Source organism: Zalophus californianus, chromosome 6 (genome assembly GCF_009762305.2).
Source record: "Zalophus californianus isolate mZalCal1 chromosome 6, mZalCal1.pri.v2, whole genome shotgun sequence".
Taxonomy (NCBI): domain Eukaryota; kingdom Metazoa; phylum Chordata; class Mammalia; order Carnivora; family Otariidae; genus Zalophus; species Zalophus californianus.
The window spans coordinates 99,531,656-99,548,623 of NC_045600.1; the positions used below are offsets into that span (position 1 = coordinate 99,531,656).

A 16,968-nucleotide genomic window follows, 5' to 3' on the forward strand; every position below is an offset into this window, starting at 1 on the left:
GTATCTTCAAGCTAATAAAACAGTATTACAACCAGACTGCACAGGTACTAAGTGCCAGGATCTATGATCAATCCTAACATCAATCCAGCAGGTAGGAATTACAAAGTTCATTTTACAAACATAGAAACTGACTAACAGAATCTGCCCAAAGTCATAATATTATAGGTAACTAATAGAAGCACAATTTGAACCAAATTCTATGTAGTATAACAGAGGCTAACACTTAAAGGCCAAATATTTAAAATCCAAGTAAGCCTGAAAATTGGCTTGAGTGAAGGGACTGTTTTGAATGCATTTTTCTCATAGCTTTGATTTTGAAACCACGTAAATATTATAAATTATAAAATCAGATTAAATTTTCTCGCTATTTTGAATTATATACTCACAAGAAGTTACAGATTCAAATTTTTTAAAAGCAATACTTTAATTATTGAAAATAAAATAAAACACATCAACCTAAATCTGTATGAGCTGGGGTGATATAACCATATAGAGCAGAACTAGTCTAATATGCAGTAACTGTTCATTCCTAGAAGGGTACATCTTTAGGACAGATATAATGGGGAAAAAATCTTAAATTATTTTCAGTAATCTTTTTGATAGTGGTGTTGGGATTAAGTTTCTAAGACTGTTGTAGGCATACTGTAAGACAAAGAAAATGATTAACTTAGAAGTATCCCTATGACCTCAAAATCTATTTAACTTAAAAGCAAAAACAAACCAAAAAACCACACACATTCACTAGCACTGTACACTGAAAGAAAAGACCTAGAAAGCATGAAAACCCAGTAGCAATGAACACCCCTACCACCAAGACCAGGTTCTTGAAAACCACTTACCACCAAAAGGAAACAATGGCTAATTAAGGTCTAGAGAAGAAAAAGGAACATCATTACATACCAGAAAGCAATCAAAGACTACCAGGATCATGTTGAAAGGAAGAGGCTCTCACCAGCTACAGATGGGGCAATTTAACATTGAACAATGATAACTACAATGGACTTAAATACATTAAATATATTTAAACCCATGAATTCAAAATGAAACTAAGGGAGGAAAAATAAAAAACTCATTAGTCACTGTTAAAGATAGTAATGAACTGGCTCCTCATTCCAAAAATTGGTAAATAAAAGGAAAAGCATCAGAAATAAATACATATGCTGGCTTTCCTTTGTAAATGGTACCACTGAGTAACCAAATAGTAGGAGATATTTCTACTTCTAGGACCATTCCAGCTAATAAATAAGGAAGAAATGACAGAATTAGAGTATCACTACTTTGATCCAAGGGGTATGGATCAATGATTGGTACCATCATCGAGAAGATATAACCAGAAATTAGGTGCAGCCAAATGGAAGAACACACCACTATCTATGAAGTAGTTGGGTGTGTTGGGGTGGGGGTGGGGGTGGGGTGCCCTGAATTGGACAGCAAGCCTCTAGATCCCATAGCCAACTTACCAATTTACAAAGAATACAGTAAACAGAGAATCATGTTGAATGACTCCACAGAAATGTAATCAGCAATATCTAGACTCTGGAAACCCTACAAGCAGGGATTGGCAAACTATGCTAGATGTCTCTTTTTGTAAATATTTTTACTGAAACAGCCATATCCATTTATTTACCCACTGTCTATGGATGCTTTTACACAACAATGGCAGAGCTGAATAGTTATAACATAGATCGTATGGCCCACAACAGCTAAAATATTTTCTACCTAGTCCCATTAAGAAAAACTCTACCAACCACCTTTGCTCTACAGAATACACAACTCAATTTCTTCAGCAAATAAAATAGTGGAGGGGAAACCTTTAAGAGACCTAATAAACATTTCAATCAACCAGAACGGGAACATATTTGTACAAAACCTGTAAAAACAAAAAGCAAAACAAAAACAAAACAAAAACTATACACAATTGAACATTTGAATACTAATTGTATCTTTAATGATAATAAAAACACGATGAAACATAGATACATTTATATATGTCGCTAGATGTTCCACTGTACATTACTTAGAAGGAGAAAAAAGGTCATTTTACTTAAAGAAAACTTCTCTGAAGATGTAACCTCCCTATCTTTTGATACAATAAGGCAATACTTGCCCCTTGATGAGAAATAACTGTTCTTTCATTATCAGGATAGAAGGGGAGCAAGGCCCTCTCCAGGCCATATTGTGAAAATTAGAAAAAGGCATCCATTCCTTAAGATACTTTACTTCCATCTGTTAAATTTTTATAAAAAATATATAGTTTATTATGTGAATGGGGCCCCTTAGATACGATTGATGCCTTTACACAACTTACAACCTGCACAACTTCAGGAGTGGCCCTTAGTGGAAATGAACAAGCTAGCTGCTAAAGAATATGACGAGCTCAACTCTACCTTTTTGCAAATTAGTAATGTAAAAAAGGTACCCCGCCCAATTTGAAAGTTAATTTTCCTCAACTAATCTTTATCACTCAGAAAGGAACTTATTTATAGCTAGTACGGGGAACAAATCTACAGACTTTCTTTCGCAGTCCTAACATTTCCTTCCTGAATATTCTAAATTATCAGACCCATTTCTCCCAGAAATCCAGTTTCTCCCCCACTGCGATAAATGCAGAAAGCCAAGATACAACCTCCCCAGCATGTGTGGCTCACCATCATTTCAAAGGCAAGAGAGCTGCAGGAGAGAAGGTGTGTGTGACCAGAGGCAATCCGCTAAGCAGTGCATAAATATGAGCCCCACTACGTACTCTTCTGGCAAACATTAACTAAGGAAATAACAGACCTGAGCACTATTTTTTTCTAAATCTGGGAAACAGAGGAAAGTCCTATCTCTACTTCAAAGCATACCATTTAAAGAAGGTACATAAACAAGGCTTCTTGAATATAGGTATGGAAAAAAACAAAACAAAAAACAAAGGATAAAAAAGAAAACATTGTAGCAACTGAGTTATATAAATGTGTTTATAGCCCCTGTAAACCACGCTTTAAAGTGTACATTATATAAATCATATATACCAAAAAAACACAACACGCAATAGAAGAGCACTCATTTTCTACACACATACACACACACAAACACACACCTGAGTAAATCTCTAGAACAGAGATTTTTATCATTTTTACACTATGCCCACCCTAGGTGTGTTAAATTAGCAAAATCTTAAATAAAGCTTCGGAAAGGATATTAGTACTTCTAAATGATTTACTTCTTAACAAAGTGACAGGAAAAAAAAATTCAAGGAGAGTATAGACTTCTCAAAAGACTGGTAACCAGAGTTTTGTTTTGTTTTTTTTAACAGAAAGGATGGACTATTTTTATTTTTCTTCTGAAAAGGGTAGGAACCTTGTAATAATTCAATTACCCTTGTGGCAACAGAAATTTCAGCTGCCAATTTTAAGTATCTCGTATATACCACATAAATAATTCAGTATTAAGTTTAAGGCAGTTTTATGAATTAGAGGATTTTGAAGTCAAAATAAGATTCCTTTTCCAAGCCCTTCCACCCACAATATCATATTCATAGGACTAAATATAAACTTACTTGGGCTGTTAGAAAGGTATCATCTTCACCTTCTTGAGCTTCAATTTCCTAAGTAAAAGGGTATACAATAGCTTTGCTTTACAAAATATCTGGGTAACATGAGAATGCTTTTATGCTCTAATTATCACTTGCCTTGTGTTCTGTACAGTGTCTATGATACCATGGGTACTAAGTCAATGCTTAATAATGCAGACTATATTTTTTATGCCAACATAAAAGTAGTCACACTGATAGAGAATTAGAAAAATCTCTTGAGCCCTTCATTTATTAAGCTAGGTAGAATGGAAGTATTCTAAGCATGATCATTAACTGTACTGACTCCCTCCCTAATCCACTGGTTTTCTTAAGACATACTAACATATTTCAAAGCAGGACAAATGGTCTCTTTCAGTCAAAGAAAGTCTCTTTTAAATTATAGGTGTTTAAATTAAACTTTCCTAAGTAATTCCCCACCCTTGATAATAACCAAAGAAATACAAGTTAATCTTTTAGATCTACTAAAGTAGCAACAGATAAAAAGTTACCATCCAGTACTGTTGGCAAGATCAGAGTGAACTGATACACTCATCCATAGTGGAACAGAAAACAACTTCAACATAAATGTCCCAAATCAAAGGAGCTGCTATTCAGTCTATTAAGTTACAGTATAACACACGCATTATGAAGTTATCATGATAGGTTATATGAAAACATCATATAGAACAAACAGCAACTAAAGGCATGATAACTATTCTGTACAAATATATACAAATGTGGAAGATCATAAGCCAAAATTTAAAAGCTAGTAGGATTCCAGGTGACTTATAAATAAATTCAAAAATATATTTTCTGAAAATTCTGAGACTTCCACATTGAACTAGAAAAAACTTTTTATTATTTATTACTTAATTTATCTGTTCACATTTTTAAAAAACTGTCTAAAGACCTGACTTTCGATGTCCTCTTTTTCTATATCTTCTATTGCTTCTGCCTCTATTAATTCATGAGTTCTCTTGTTCTCTTCTGCAGAAAGTAACTCCTTGGAATGTACATTTTCTTCTTCATTTTCACCAAATTCTTCAGAGTCCTTTAGTTCGTCATTTCCATCTTGTTCGTGTGCCTCTTGATTCTCCAATTCACAGTCCTTTTAATGGTAAGAAAATTTGGTACAACTAGAGGCAAAGTAGTATAGGCTATCCATCAAACGTTTTTTGGTAATTTACATGTCTACATGTTTTAAATTTTACCATATTTTGACATTATTCCCAAAGTCAAAGTTCAATCATTTGACCCTACATATTAACTGTGTCTTTAAAAATAGAGGGAGTCAAATCCCAAAGTCATTGAACCATGCATCTAAGTTCCCAATTCTCTCACAGAGATAAGCACTAACTAGATTGCTACTAGAGATGCTCTCAAGTTCCAGTTATTTAATATTTACCAAGTTACATCCCAGGAGCTGTCCTAGAAGATAAGGCTTCACAGAAATGACTTGATTTCTCCATGTGCCACTGTTTAACTTCAAAGACTCTGCAAGTCTTACATATTATAACAAAGTTTATTTCTAATTAATAATAAGGCACCCAAACTGTTACATTCTGTTCTTGAAAAAAATGCAAATAATTAAATGTATTTGTTTTAAAATCTATCACTGTGCCACAATCCCAGTTAGGCAGGGGAACATAGGTTGGGACTGTCTCGGTGAAGGAATTCTGTTTGCCCTTCAAAGTTTATGGACACACAGTACTTCAGTAGAAACAAAGAAAAGCAGCAATCTAGTTAGTTTCCTCTTTAACTGCAAAGAAAGGGCTGAAAGCAATGAACACTCTTCCCCCTTCCCTATTCTACAGTAAATATAACAGATTTAAGAAAAGCTTTCTGGGTTAAAAGTGGAAAAGGGTAGGGGCATGACTATTAATCATTCAGAGCTGAACTACACATAGGAAAGAGAAATTTCTGGGGAGGCGAGGCAAAGAAAAGGAACAGGATTTATGGGAAGGTGGAGTGCTTGGGAGCAGGGCATCTCTGGGACAGTAGGTTTAACCAACTCATACACGTATGAGTAAGGGAACACTGGAGGTTGAAAATGGAGTAGGGGACTGTATAACAGTGTATAACTGTATTAACAGTCCCTACTTTTTGCATTTACTAATCCAAAAAAAAAAGCAGCCAAGGGAAATCACCGAGGGAACTGTATCTACTCTGAAGTGCCAACCCTGACCATTCTCCTCACCTATAAATGAAAGCAATTACTATACTATTCATGTCTAGGCAATAGGTGATATTCATTCACCACTACTGTATAAATTCAGAATTACCAAGTCTGAGAGATAAGTATATTCACTTATTTTCTATCAAATACATCACATATGCCAGTACCTCCCCAAAGTGAAAAAGGAAGTAGAAAGAAGAAACTGAAGATTTATTTAAATCAGATTTTTTTTTAAAAAGCTCTTTTGTTCTTCTAGACATTATGAACAGGCTCATTTAATAATCACACAAAGGTATCCTTTGCAGCACATACAAGAGACAGTACTATTATGCTAAATAGAAGTATATATCGCCTCCTAACATTTCAAATGAATGTAAGTATGAAGAGCTAAAAGTTAGACATTTGAAAATTAAAATGTCTTTACTAAGTCATAATGTTTTTCCAGCTTATGGATAATTTTTGCTTAATCATACACTCACTAGTGAAGACACCGGGAGAAAATAAGAGCGAAGGAATAAACCTAAAAGAAGATGTATCACAAAGATAACAGAATAGAGAGACTGGAGAGTTCTGAAAGGCTCAAACAAAAGCTGATTACAGGCATGCAATCATCAATTTTAATGGCTCCCTGGGCAAGGATTTCAGGGTTAAATCCTCAACCACACATTTCTTTCTCCCTGTGCGTATGTAACCTCAAAGTGCAACGTGTGAAGTGTGGGACATGTGGTACACTCTGTGGTCTGTGTGTGCATGTAACGTGGGGAGGGTAGAGAGCTAAGCAGTAGGAGAGATGGCCAGGTGAATGGACATGAGCTGACTTCATGGTAGGGCACACAGACATCCAGAGATGTTATGACCACATGGACTAACTGTACACAGAAAACAGAATATATGGGGTATAAATGTACATAATGTAGGAGGAACTGTGCTCATTAAATAATTCCTGCAAATGCCACACTACTTGAGACCTAATGATCAGTAAGGAGGAGATCGCATCAGTTAAAAAAAAAAAAAAAAAAAAAAAACCTGTGATTAAAAATAACTTATAGAACTGCCACAACTGCAGTTAAAACTGTACACATTATTTTTCTGGCTGGTCAGTTTTGAAATACATTCATTTTTAGCCAAAAAAGATCTGGCTTAAATTTATCTTTAAAGGGCAAAACAATTTCTTAATTTGCTCTTTACTAAGTAGCAACACACCAGCAATCTTCTCTCTCCATTTTAAGGACTACATTAATCTAAGTTCTGTATATTTTATAAAAAAGCTAAATGCAATGGGCAGATGAAAAATAAACTATCAATACCCTCATTGCAGTACCTTGTCTAGGAACTAACATATCATTTGTCTTGCAGCTGTTCCTCTGGCCCCTACGTCTGATTTTTACTTCAAGGCCTGGACAAATATTATTTTTAGCTCTATGTCTCATTTAACTAAAGACAAAGTCATTTATTATATTTCTCAACTATGATGAGATTGACAATACTACATTAAGTCTCTATCTTTATTTTACCTTCATACTTCAGGATCTATTATTCAAGTAAAATGCATGAATTCATCATGCAAAATAAACGTCTTAACCTGAGTAATTAACACTTTACCTTGACAAAAGCATCATCTTCCACAGAAGCATCTCCACTCAACTCATCTGCTTCCTGTTTTTTACCTGCGAAAGAAGGAAAATGGGCTAACAACCAATATTTTATTACTTTAAGAGCAAAAAACATTCAGAAGAGTTTACCCCACGGTATTGATCGCTCTCTACTCCCAAATCATCTGACAAAACTAATGCGAACTGCTTTGTAAACCACCTGCTCATAGCTGTCCCAAACAAAAACCTTTTTTAAGGACATCATGCTGCTTCACTAAAATAAACTGCACAAGTAATCTTAATACAAACCCAAAACTGACTTGATATATATAATACATTTTTCTTTATGCCACTCAAAATTCTCCTCTTCAATTCTCCCAGAAGTAGCAGCACCTTTCAATGGTGTTCTGAATCTATCACCAGATGTCTGATAGCTAAGTTCAAGACTCGTGTCCCCCACAAAGCTATCCCTAAGTACTACTCTTCAACAAGCTTTCTCTGAAATAAAATTCTCATGCTTTAATCTACACCTTACAAAAAAAAATCTATACCTTACAGTCCATCAGTTGATTATATATTGCCCTGTATTCTCAAATACATCTTGCTTCACCATTTAGAAAAGAAAATTCCTTTAGTACAAGTGACTGCTTTTATGCTTATTTTGGTACTTCTCCAAAGGCCTAAATATAAATGGTGCTGGGCACTTAAAATGACTGATTTAACTGATTTAAGGCAAGGAGAAATGACTTCAGACGGAGAACTGTTAATAGCCTCCAGACTACAGGCCTCCCCCACCCAACTCGCATCTTCAAACTTTAAAAATCAGTAGTTGGGACTTTAAAAATGCTTTCCACAGTTAAAGAAATATGTATTTCCCACAGAGCCAATGCTAAAAGTTTATGTTTTCAGGCCACGTCACAGAAACCTACTAAATAAACCATGCATCAGAAATGCTGTAAAAAACACAGCTGCTGAAACTTTAATATGTATTTTTTTTAATTCATTTTGAAATGTGAATGGATGTTCTCTCCTGAGGCCAACTAATCATCAACTTTTCCCTTTGTCTAAAACAGGGACTGCCATATACCTATCTCAAGCTTCTGTGACTCACGGTAGAGTTTAGGTTTAAGGTGGCTGTAAAAAAAAAAAAAGTCAGTGTAGCTTCCTTTCCCTAGTCTCAACAGCCTCTATCTTCCATGTACTCCTAATTCGAAACCCTTTCCTTGAAGGCGCGATAAAAAGGCAACAAGATTCTGATCCTTCCAGGTATGTGAAAAACAAGATCAAGAGTAAGAGTGGAGATTTTTTTTTTTAACCCATTGAGGTAAAAGAGGGCTTGTCCCTGTTTCTTAAGGGCTTATGTGAATCAAAAGAGAAAGTGTGGAGCCCGTGTGGTATTCGTTTCCCATATGGAATGTTGGTGTGTGTGTTTTAAGGAAAATAGAAATTAGAAGTTACTACAGGGACAACTAGCAAAGTCTGCTGGTCAGAAAGCGTTTATTGCTATATTAAAAAAAAAAAAATGAAGATGTTCCTTCCCTGAAAACAGTATCAGATGAAAAAGAGCTCACTAAATTCTTCCATCATATTCAGAAGAAGTTCCATGGTATAAAACCTTTAAGATGCTTCTTTTGGGAGAAATAAGCTTTTTAAAAATATAAGAGCCCCAAAACACACCACTAAGTAATCTATAGAGTAGAGCTTTGGGGGGAACTCCTTCAGAACATTTGCAAATAGTATTTACTCCTTACAGTTACAAACTGCCTTACAATTTGCAAAGCATTTTAAAAAAAAAAAGTTCAACTGATTTTCCCAAGCACCCTATGGTACTTGGGGCAGGTAATCACAATCTTAGGAAAGAGAAAATGAGCCTGAGAGGTTAAGTAGCTTGCCCAAAGCGAGTAAATGGCACTGTCAGAACTGGAAGCCAAGGCTTTTCCAGTCCTAAGTTCTTTCCACTACATCCTACTATGACCTACTTAAAAGACATTATCCTAGTAAGGCGTGGTTCATTAACTCAGTTTAAAGATACTATCTTTGAAATGGCAGCCTTCAGCATAATGACAAACTACATGTTTTGCAGACTCCGCGGTGAATTTCACTTGCTTTAGTTTACCTAAAGGAAAACCAAATTGCACCACGGCAACAAAAACAACACTGGCAGTCACAATCACTGCTTAAGTGGCTTCCATGGTCCAGGCACTAAGATAAATGTTTTATATACAGTAAAGTATTTATTTAGTTTATCCTCCTAACTACTCTGAAACTATTATCCCCAGTCTATAAAAAAGGAAACTGTTGCTCAAAAACTAATCAGATTACAAGCTAGTAAAGGCAGTGCTTCAATTTATTTATTTTTATTCTTTAAAGATTTTATTTATTTGTCAGAGAGAGCATGAGCACACAAGCAGAGGTAGTAGCAGCAGAGGGAGAGGGAGAAGCAGGCTTCCCGCTGAGCAGGGAGCCCGACTCCGGGACTCCATCCCAGGACCCTGGGATCATGACCTAAGCCGAAGGCAGATGCTTCACCGACTGAGCCACCCAGGCAGCCACCCAGGCATCCCAGCAGTGTTTCAATTTAAACCCAGGCCTATGCCTACCTCTCAAAACCCACAAAGCCATTAGATCTGTGAGTGGCTAGAATGTGCCAGTTGTTAATGCTATCTCTTTCAATGTAAACAGAGGCTCCAAAAGTCACATCTATAAAATGTTTACAGGTAAGCCTCCAAGATTATGTAACCTGCCCCATGACAAACAGGCCACAAGAGGCAGAAGTGCACAAAAAGGTGCAACTTTACTATGCCTTACTGTTATAAGCAGCTGTATCACACGAAAGCACTGGACATTTAATATATCAGCTTGTAAACATAAAAACCATGAGGACAAGATTTTCAAACATACAGTGATGAAACTGCAGTAATAATTTGATAGGTACATAGTCTTTAAGAAAACTGAAATTTTACCCTCTTCGGAAACTGATCTTTAAATTTTGAGAGTATAAGAAAATTCTAGTTGGTGTCTCAGGAATGAGCTGACACCATATTTTATTCTGCATATTTAGAATGAAGTCATGAACAAACTTTATAAAGACGTCTTTGATCATTCCAAAAAACAAACAAAAAAACCCTGAAATTTTACACTCTAGCTTTTGACTGCTTTCATAATCTGTAACTTTGGGCTTACTCTACACCTGTTGAATTAGAACCTATGTTGTAATTTCTTCTTTTATGAAAAAAGTATCATCCTTCCCCCATATAAAACATAACTCACGTTTTAAAAAGTTCTGATGATCATCATCTAGCCCAGAACCTAGTACAGCGTTATATAATGAGCAGAGAGATTTCCTGACGATAATGGAGTAAGTCCCTAGGTTGGATATAACAAGGTCTGGATTTCTATTCAGCCCTCAATGGGACAAGCAGAGGTGACATGCCAGCCAAACTAGCACCATGTGCAGCCCCATCCTCTCAGTAAAGTCTGTAAACTCCCAACGTCAATGATGCTAGAGTACCTCCATGGATTCCTAACGTAGGTCACAGATGAGAAATAACTTAAAAGAAAAACCAAATCCCCCTTAAACTCCAACAAACAACACCAACCACCTTTGGCTCTTTTTTGTACAGTCAGTAACCATTTCTATTTCCAGCTCCCATTTAAGCCTGTGCTATCAAAACTCCTATAGCAAACTAATCAACTAATCTTCAGTCCTTCAAGGACTCAGGCATGTGCCACAGAAATGTGAATTGGTGCAAAGGAAAGTGGTACAACCAGGATGAGGGCGCTAACTTAAAAGTTTAATGTAACCGAAGCTTTTTTTTTTTTTAATTTTTAAGCAACATCTACATATGACATGGGGCTCGAACCCACAACACTGAGATCAAGAGTCGCACATTCCACCAACTGAACCAGCCAGTCACCCCTGAAGCCTAATTTTAATGCTTTGAGAAACAAAACTAGAAAATAAACTGAGCAGTAAAGATAGTCTGAATAACAAAATACAAATGGAAGCAAAACTAACTTATCACATTTTAAATTATCACAGTAGTAACACATGGCTATTTTTGAAATTACATAACTCCACATAAAAATACTGCAATACTCTTTGCGTGATTTTAGGGTCTAAAGTAAAATGGCAAAGCAAAAATGTATACACCTAAGGAAGATGATGCTAGAAACACTTCCTTATTTATGCAACATAAATGTGTACAGGTCCACAAGTATTTAATTTTTAGAATTAAAGATAATTCAGAATTTTCAGATTTTAGAAGAGTATGACAGTATATACACCATTTATTAATCTAAATTTCCCAGTGGCTTCTGGAACAGGGTCTCTCAATCACAGAAGTATTTGTGCAATGAAACATGCATATTCACGCCAAATGAGATAAATCAAGACTATAAATAAATCAAGACCATAAATAGCTTCACTTTTGCCAACAAACTTAAGAAAAAACTTTCAACTTTCAGAACTTTTGTATTTCAGAATTATGAATAAAGGATTCTAGGTCATAAACTGGTTTTCTCCTCCAAAGGCAAAAGGTCCTTCTAAGGATTTGCAATTTTCCTTTTCAAGTTCAGAAATACATCCAAAACAAAAACAAAACAAAAAACTCCACTCAAAAAGTAGATTTAAAGTAATTTTGCCCAAAAACTTTGTGACTTGATTAACTCTTTCCCATAAACGTTTACAAAGCTATAAAATGTAGAAAATGTTTAGTCATAAAATTGCTGTTTGACAAATAATACATTATATGTTAAAAAAAAAAGAAGATAGTAAGAAGGGAAAAATGAAGGGGAAATCGGAGGGGGAGACGAACCATGAGAGACTATGGATTCTGAGAAACAAACTGAGGGTTCTAGAGGGGAGGGGGTGGGGGGATGGGTTAGCCTGGTGATGGGTATTAAAGAGGGCATGTATTGAATGGAGCACTGGGTGTTATACACAAACAATGAATTATGGAACACTACATTAAAAACTAATGATGTAATGTATGGTGACATAATAAAATTAAATTAAAAAAATAGTAATAACAAAAAAAATTGCTGTTTGAGAAGGGGGGCGGGGGAGAGATTCAGAATATAAGCCAAATTGAACATGAATGTTTCCAGCAACAACCTCTCCCCAATTGCATGCAGTATCTTAAAATAATCAGACTATGCTTTGTGTTGTCTGCATACAACTGCATGTGGTTTTAGCATCTCTTCTATTAAACTGATGTTTTACTACTGAAATCTTTCTAAATGACCTTGTATGTTGCCTTAAACATTGCAATCATCCAATAGATCATTTTATTATTTTTTAAAATCTACTGCAGATAATTCACACTCATTATAGTAAATCTAGAAAATACCAACAGTATATATTTTTTTATTTTTTAAAGATTTTATTTATTTGACAGAGAGAGATACAGAGAGAGAGGGAACACAAGGAGAGGGAGTGGGAGAGGGAGAAGCAGGCTCCCCACTGAGCAGGGAGCCCGATGCGGGGCTCGATCCCAGGGCCCTGGGATCATGACCTGAGCTGAAGGCAGACACCTTTTTTTTATTTTAAGATTTTATTTATTTATTCATGAGAGAGAGAGAGAAGCAGAGGGAGAAGCAGGCTCCCAAGGAGCAGGGGAGCCCGATGCGGGACTCAATCCAAGGACTGTGGGATCACGCCCTGAGCCGAACGCAGACGCTTAACCATCTGAGCCACCCAGGTGCCCTGAAGGCAAACGCTTAACGACTGAGCCACCCAGGCACCCCCCAAAAGTATATTTCAAAAAACCTGTTAACTTTGTTGTCTAAAGATAACCAAACCCAACAAAGACACACACACACAAAATACATGCACACGTGTACACACAAGATTTTAAAAGGCAGCAAAACTGTAACTCAGTTTTTAACAGGTTATTCTTCTATTCCATCAACAGAAAGAAAATACTACCAGCTGACCCTAAGCCTCATTGTCAGAATCAAATAAAGCAATGTGAAAGTTTTTTGGAAAACGTGAAGTATACGAAACAATTTGCAAACTGACAGGCAGAAAGAAATGAATGAAAATGATGCCAAGCTTCAAGCTCTAGTCTAGAGCGGTCAGTGGTTCTTAACTCTACCTGCGTGAGAATCACCTGGGGAACTGTTAGAAAATAATGAAGCCTGTGCCCCCAACAGAGCAGCCAAAACCAAACCTCTGGGGAGGCAGGAGCCTGGTACCTGTATTTTTAAGAACTCAAGTGACTCTACCATAGAGAATCACTAGGATGACTGAGCATAAATAACTAAGAGGCTAGAATGAAAAGAAAGTACAAGGAAGATTATTGTTTTCAGCTTCTCCAGACTAGAGAAAATTTCAATTCTATCTGCCTTTAACAAAACACCATGTATGATGTGAACCTTGTTTTAGTTGTTGAAAAGGGAAAAAAAAAATCCATAAACATAAATCTCCTGTGAGTACATGCACATGTACATATACAACTTAGATCAACAAATAACACGTGATAGATTCAGGGTGATGGAATTACAGGCAATTTTCGCCTTTTAGTGCCTTTCTGGATTATGAATTTTTTTAATGAACGTATTTCCCTTTTATAATCTGGAAACAACATTGTAAAGCCATCATGCAAACTACTATACCAGGGTACCAGATCTGCTATGTAAGACCAACTCAGGCTGTGGAGTTCAGAATGTGACTAGTTAACTCCTAGAACTGCAGAACCTCGAGGCCCTTTTATATGACATATATGTGAGAACTATAGCATAGTTGATTAATTAACCAGTAAATTCCACTCTTATACCCTAAACCATTTTTCACCCTCTTCATTAAAGTCATTTCTGATGCCACCAACTAATATTTCTTTTTCCCCTAATTCCTGGACAATTCATACCTTATTTTACATGAGTTTGTGAAAGAGGTGATAGTCTGAAGCCCTCTGCTCCTAATTCAGAAAGCCTAGAAGAGGACTAACTTGGGAGAAGCGCACTGTCTTAAAGTACTAGAAAATTTTCCCTACCCTGACACACACCACATTTGACACAATAAAACAGCTGAAAAAAGTACATGAGTGCTTTGATGATAAATATACTCCACCAGATAAACTGCAGAAAACAAGCTTCAGGTTTTAATAGCAGAGGTGAAAGGTCTGATTTGGTGATGTGAAAATGAGGCTGGATAATATTCCAGCAAAAGTTATGAGGATTTCCAACCCAGCAACAAAGTGGTAAGGAATAAAAGGATGTTGCAATGATTCACGTGTTCCGTGTTCTAAGAGTAAGGATGCTTTACACATCGGTGCCTAAGGAGGAGCCACAAGTGCCACTGAGAAAGGTACTCTAGAAGATAAGACTATTAATCTCTGATATACGAGCTTCTAACAAAGAAATAGGCAATTAAAATAAGCACCAAAAGATGTATTTTTAAAAGCAGTTAAGAAAGCCATCATATGGCCCTCAGGATTCATTCAACAAATATTTTCTGAGTACCTAATACATGCCTAGCACTGTGCTAAGCATTACAGAGACTAATGTAAACAAAAGACTATGTCCTTACCCTCACAAACTTTCTAGCCTAGTGGGTATCCAAAAATATTTACGACAATTCTGTCCCCAGAGCTCTTCTCAATGCCACAATTCTGATTAGTTTCCTTAACACCCAAACATACTGCAGTTAAAAAAAAAAAAAGGCAAGAATTAAAGTCCACTAAAATAATGTATTATTATGTTAAATGCATTTTATGTGGTTTACTATATCCTTATCAGACACAAATTTTAGGAAGCTTTATACAGTAAATATACAATTAATTACATTGTCAGAGGTATTTTCCACATAAAATTAGGCGTTAGATATTTGGATAAACCTATAACCCCAAATTATACTTGTTCCTACAGGAGGAAAAAAATCAGATTTCATGTAGTGGTTTGACCCTTACTAAGCTTGCATGTATTGCACATTTCAACATCATTAAGTACTGCGTTACATGTAATTCCGAATACTATACTGATTAACCACATAAAATAACTTTTGCTGAAGTTTACAGGTGACTCTAAAGGTTGAAAATCAAAAGAATATGATATGCCATCATCAGGTAAAGCAAAAGAAATCTTAAATCTATAATCTCTAAAACAAGTTAATGAGGAGTTAGCTCTACCTGTTTAACTGCTTTCTTAACACACACCCAAAACAGTAAATCTTCCCGGTATAGCTTTCTTCTGTGTTACTTATTAAAAAGTTCACAGCAAAGAAAGTTGTAAAAAGACTCAGAAGAGACAACCAATATAAGCTACAAAGTGTTTCACCATATTAACCGCATGCAAACAGATTTTATAAATATTAGAACTATAACACTATCAACATTATAAGCACAAATTTGTTTTAAAAATATTCTAAAATATAGTTAAGAATACAGTTCCCTTTTCCTCTATTCTAAACACAAATACTGTAACATAAATTTTTTAAAGAAGTAGTGACCCTGCATTTGTAAGAGAATAAGCTTAATATTTCACCTAAGTAATTTATCCAGACCCATTAAGCTTCTCTCTTGCTTTCTTAACATCACGTAATTTTTACCTGATACCTTAAGATTACCATAAGAATTATTTATCTTCCTGACAAGCTATTATATGCCGTATCTTGCTGATGTCAACATGACTACCTCTAAGTAATCCCTTTCTTTGTTTTCCTTTTCTAATAATCTGTCCTAAAGAATATTTATACTGACTGAGCACCTATGAGTTTTACAGTTCCTTCCTTATACATCCATTTTAGTTGAACAGAAAGCATTTTTCTTCTGACTCCCGACCATATATAATCATTAAATTCCAGAACTAAGCGTCCTACAGATGATCTAGTAAAAATTCCAATTTTACAAAAAAAGGAAACAGACCACTGAAGGAAAGGTGGTATGACCAAGATGAAGTTATTTTCAAGGTCGATACTGTTGAGTAAAATAAGATTTGGAATGTAGTAATTCAGCAATTACACAAAAAAACTGACATCACATTAAAATAATATTTAATTTCTTGAATCCTTAATTTTAAAATTTATTATTTTTAAATTTCCATATTCAAATTTCATTTTTACTATTTTTATAATTTTTATTTTTTAACATTATTTTTAAACTTAATTTAAAATAATCTTACGTATAAGCATCTTTAATTGCATGTTAATTCAAACCAGGTTCTCAGTTTGGGATTTACAGCATGTTCTTTGTAATTCATAGAATTTTCAGAACAATGATAAATGGAATTTCAGGAGACAAGAGCTATTTATCGTGCATGTCCTAGAAGGAGTCTCATGAAGTACTCAATAGTAGTCTGCTACCGACAAATGATTAAATGTTACAACTTCTAACTAAAGACCACAAGACACCTTAGTATCAGTGTTATGGAAAAATTAAAGTTCAAGTATCCTAATAATCCATATAAAAGAAAAAAATTAAAAAACTGATTACATATATACACACACATTATATATAAAGAAAAGAACAACTTCTTAAAATTTTATGTTGCTGAAATTATTTCTAAGGGTAAGACAAATGAAGTTCCTAATAACTGAAAAAGAGACAGAGAAATTAAAAATAGGTGAGAGTGACTATATCAGATGAGGTTTACTTTCAATGCTCAAATCGATAATCAGCTTGAATAATCTGGAACTATGATTAATACAC

General features: G+C 35.3%; 1 protein-coding gene across 3 annotated transcripts in view; it reads right to left on the reverse strand.

Annotated features, from left to right (window-relative positions):
* SLTM (SAFB like transcription modulator) overlaps positions 1 to 16,968 on the reverse strand; it is a 42,615-nt gene that overhangs the window by 22,910 nt on the left and 2,737 nt on the right. For all 3 annotated transcript variants that reach the window (XM_027571087.2, XM_027571086.2, XM_027571088.2), the window contains exons 3-5: positions 7,332 to 7,396; positions 4,464 to 4,661; positions 3,539 to 3,586 (exon numbers count right to left, since the gene is read on the reverse strand). In XM_027571087.2, coding sequence (XP_027426888.1) covers positions 3,539 to 3,586; positions 4,464 to 4,661; positions 7,332 to 7,396 — 311 coding nt within the window. The remainder of the gene's footprint in view (positions 1 to 3,538; positions 3,587 to 4,463; positions 4,662 to 7,331; positions 7,397 to 16,968) is intronic.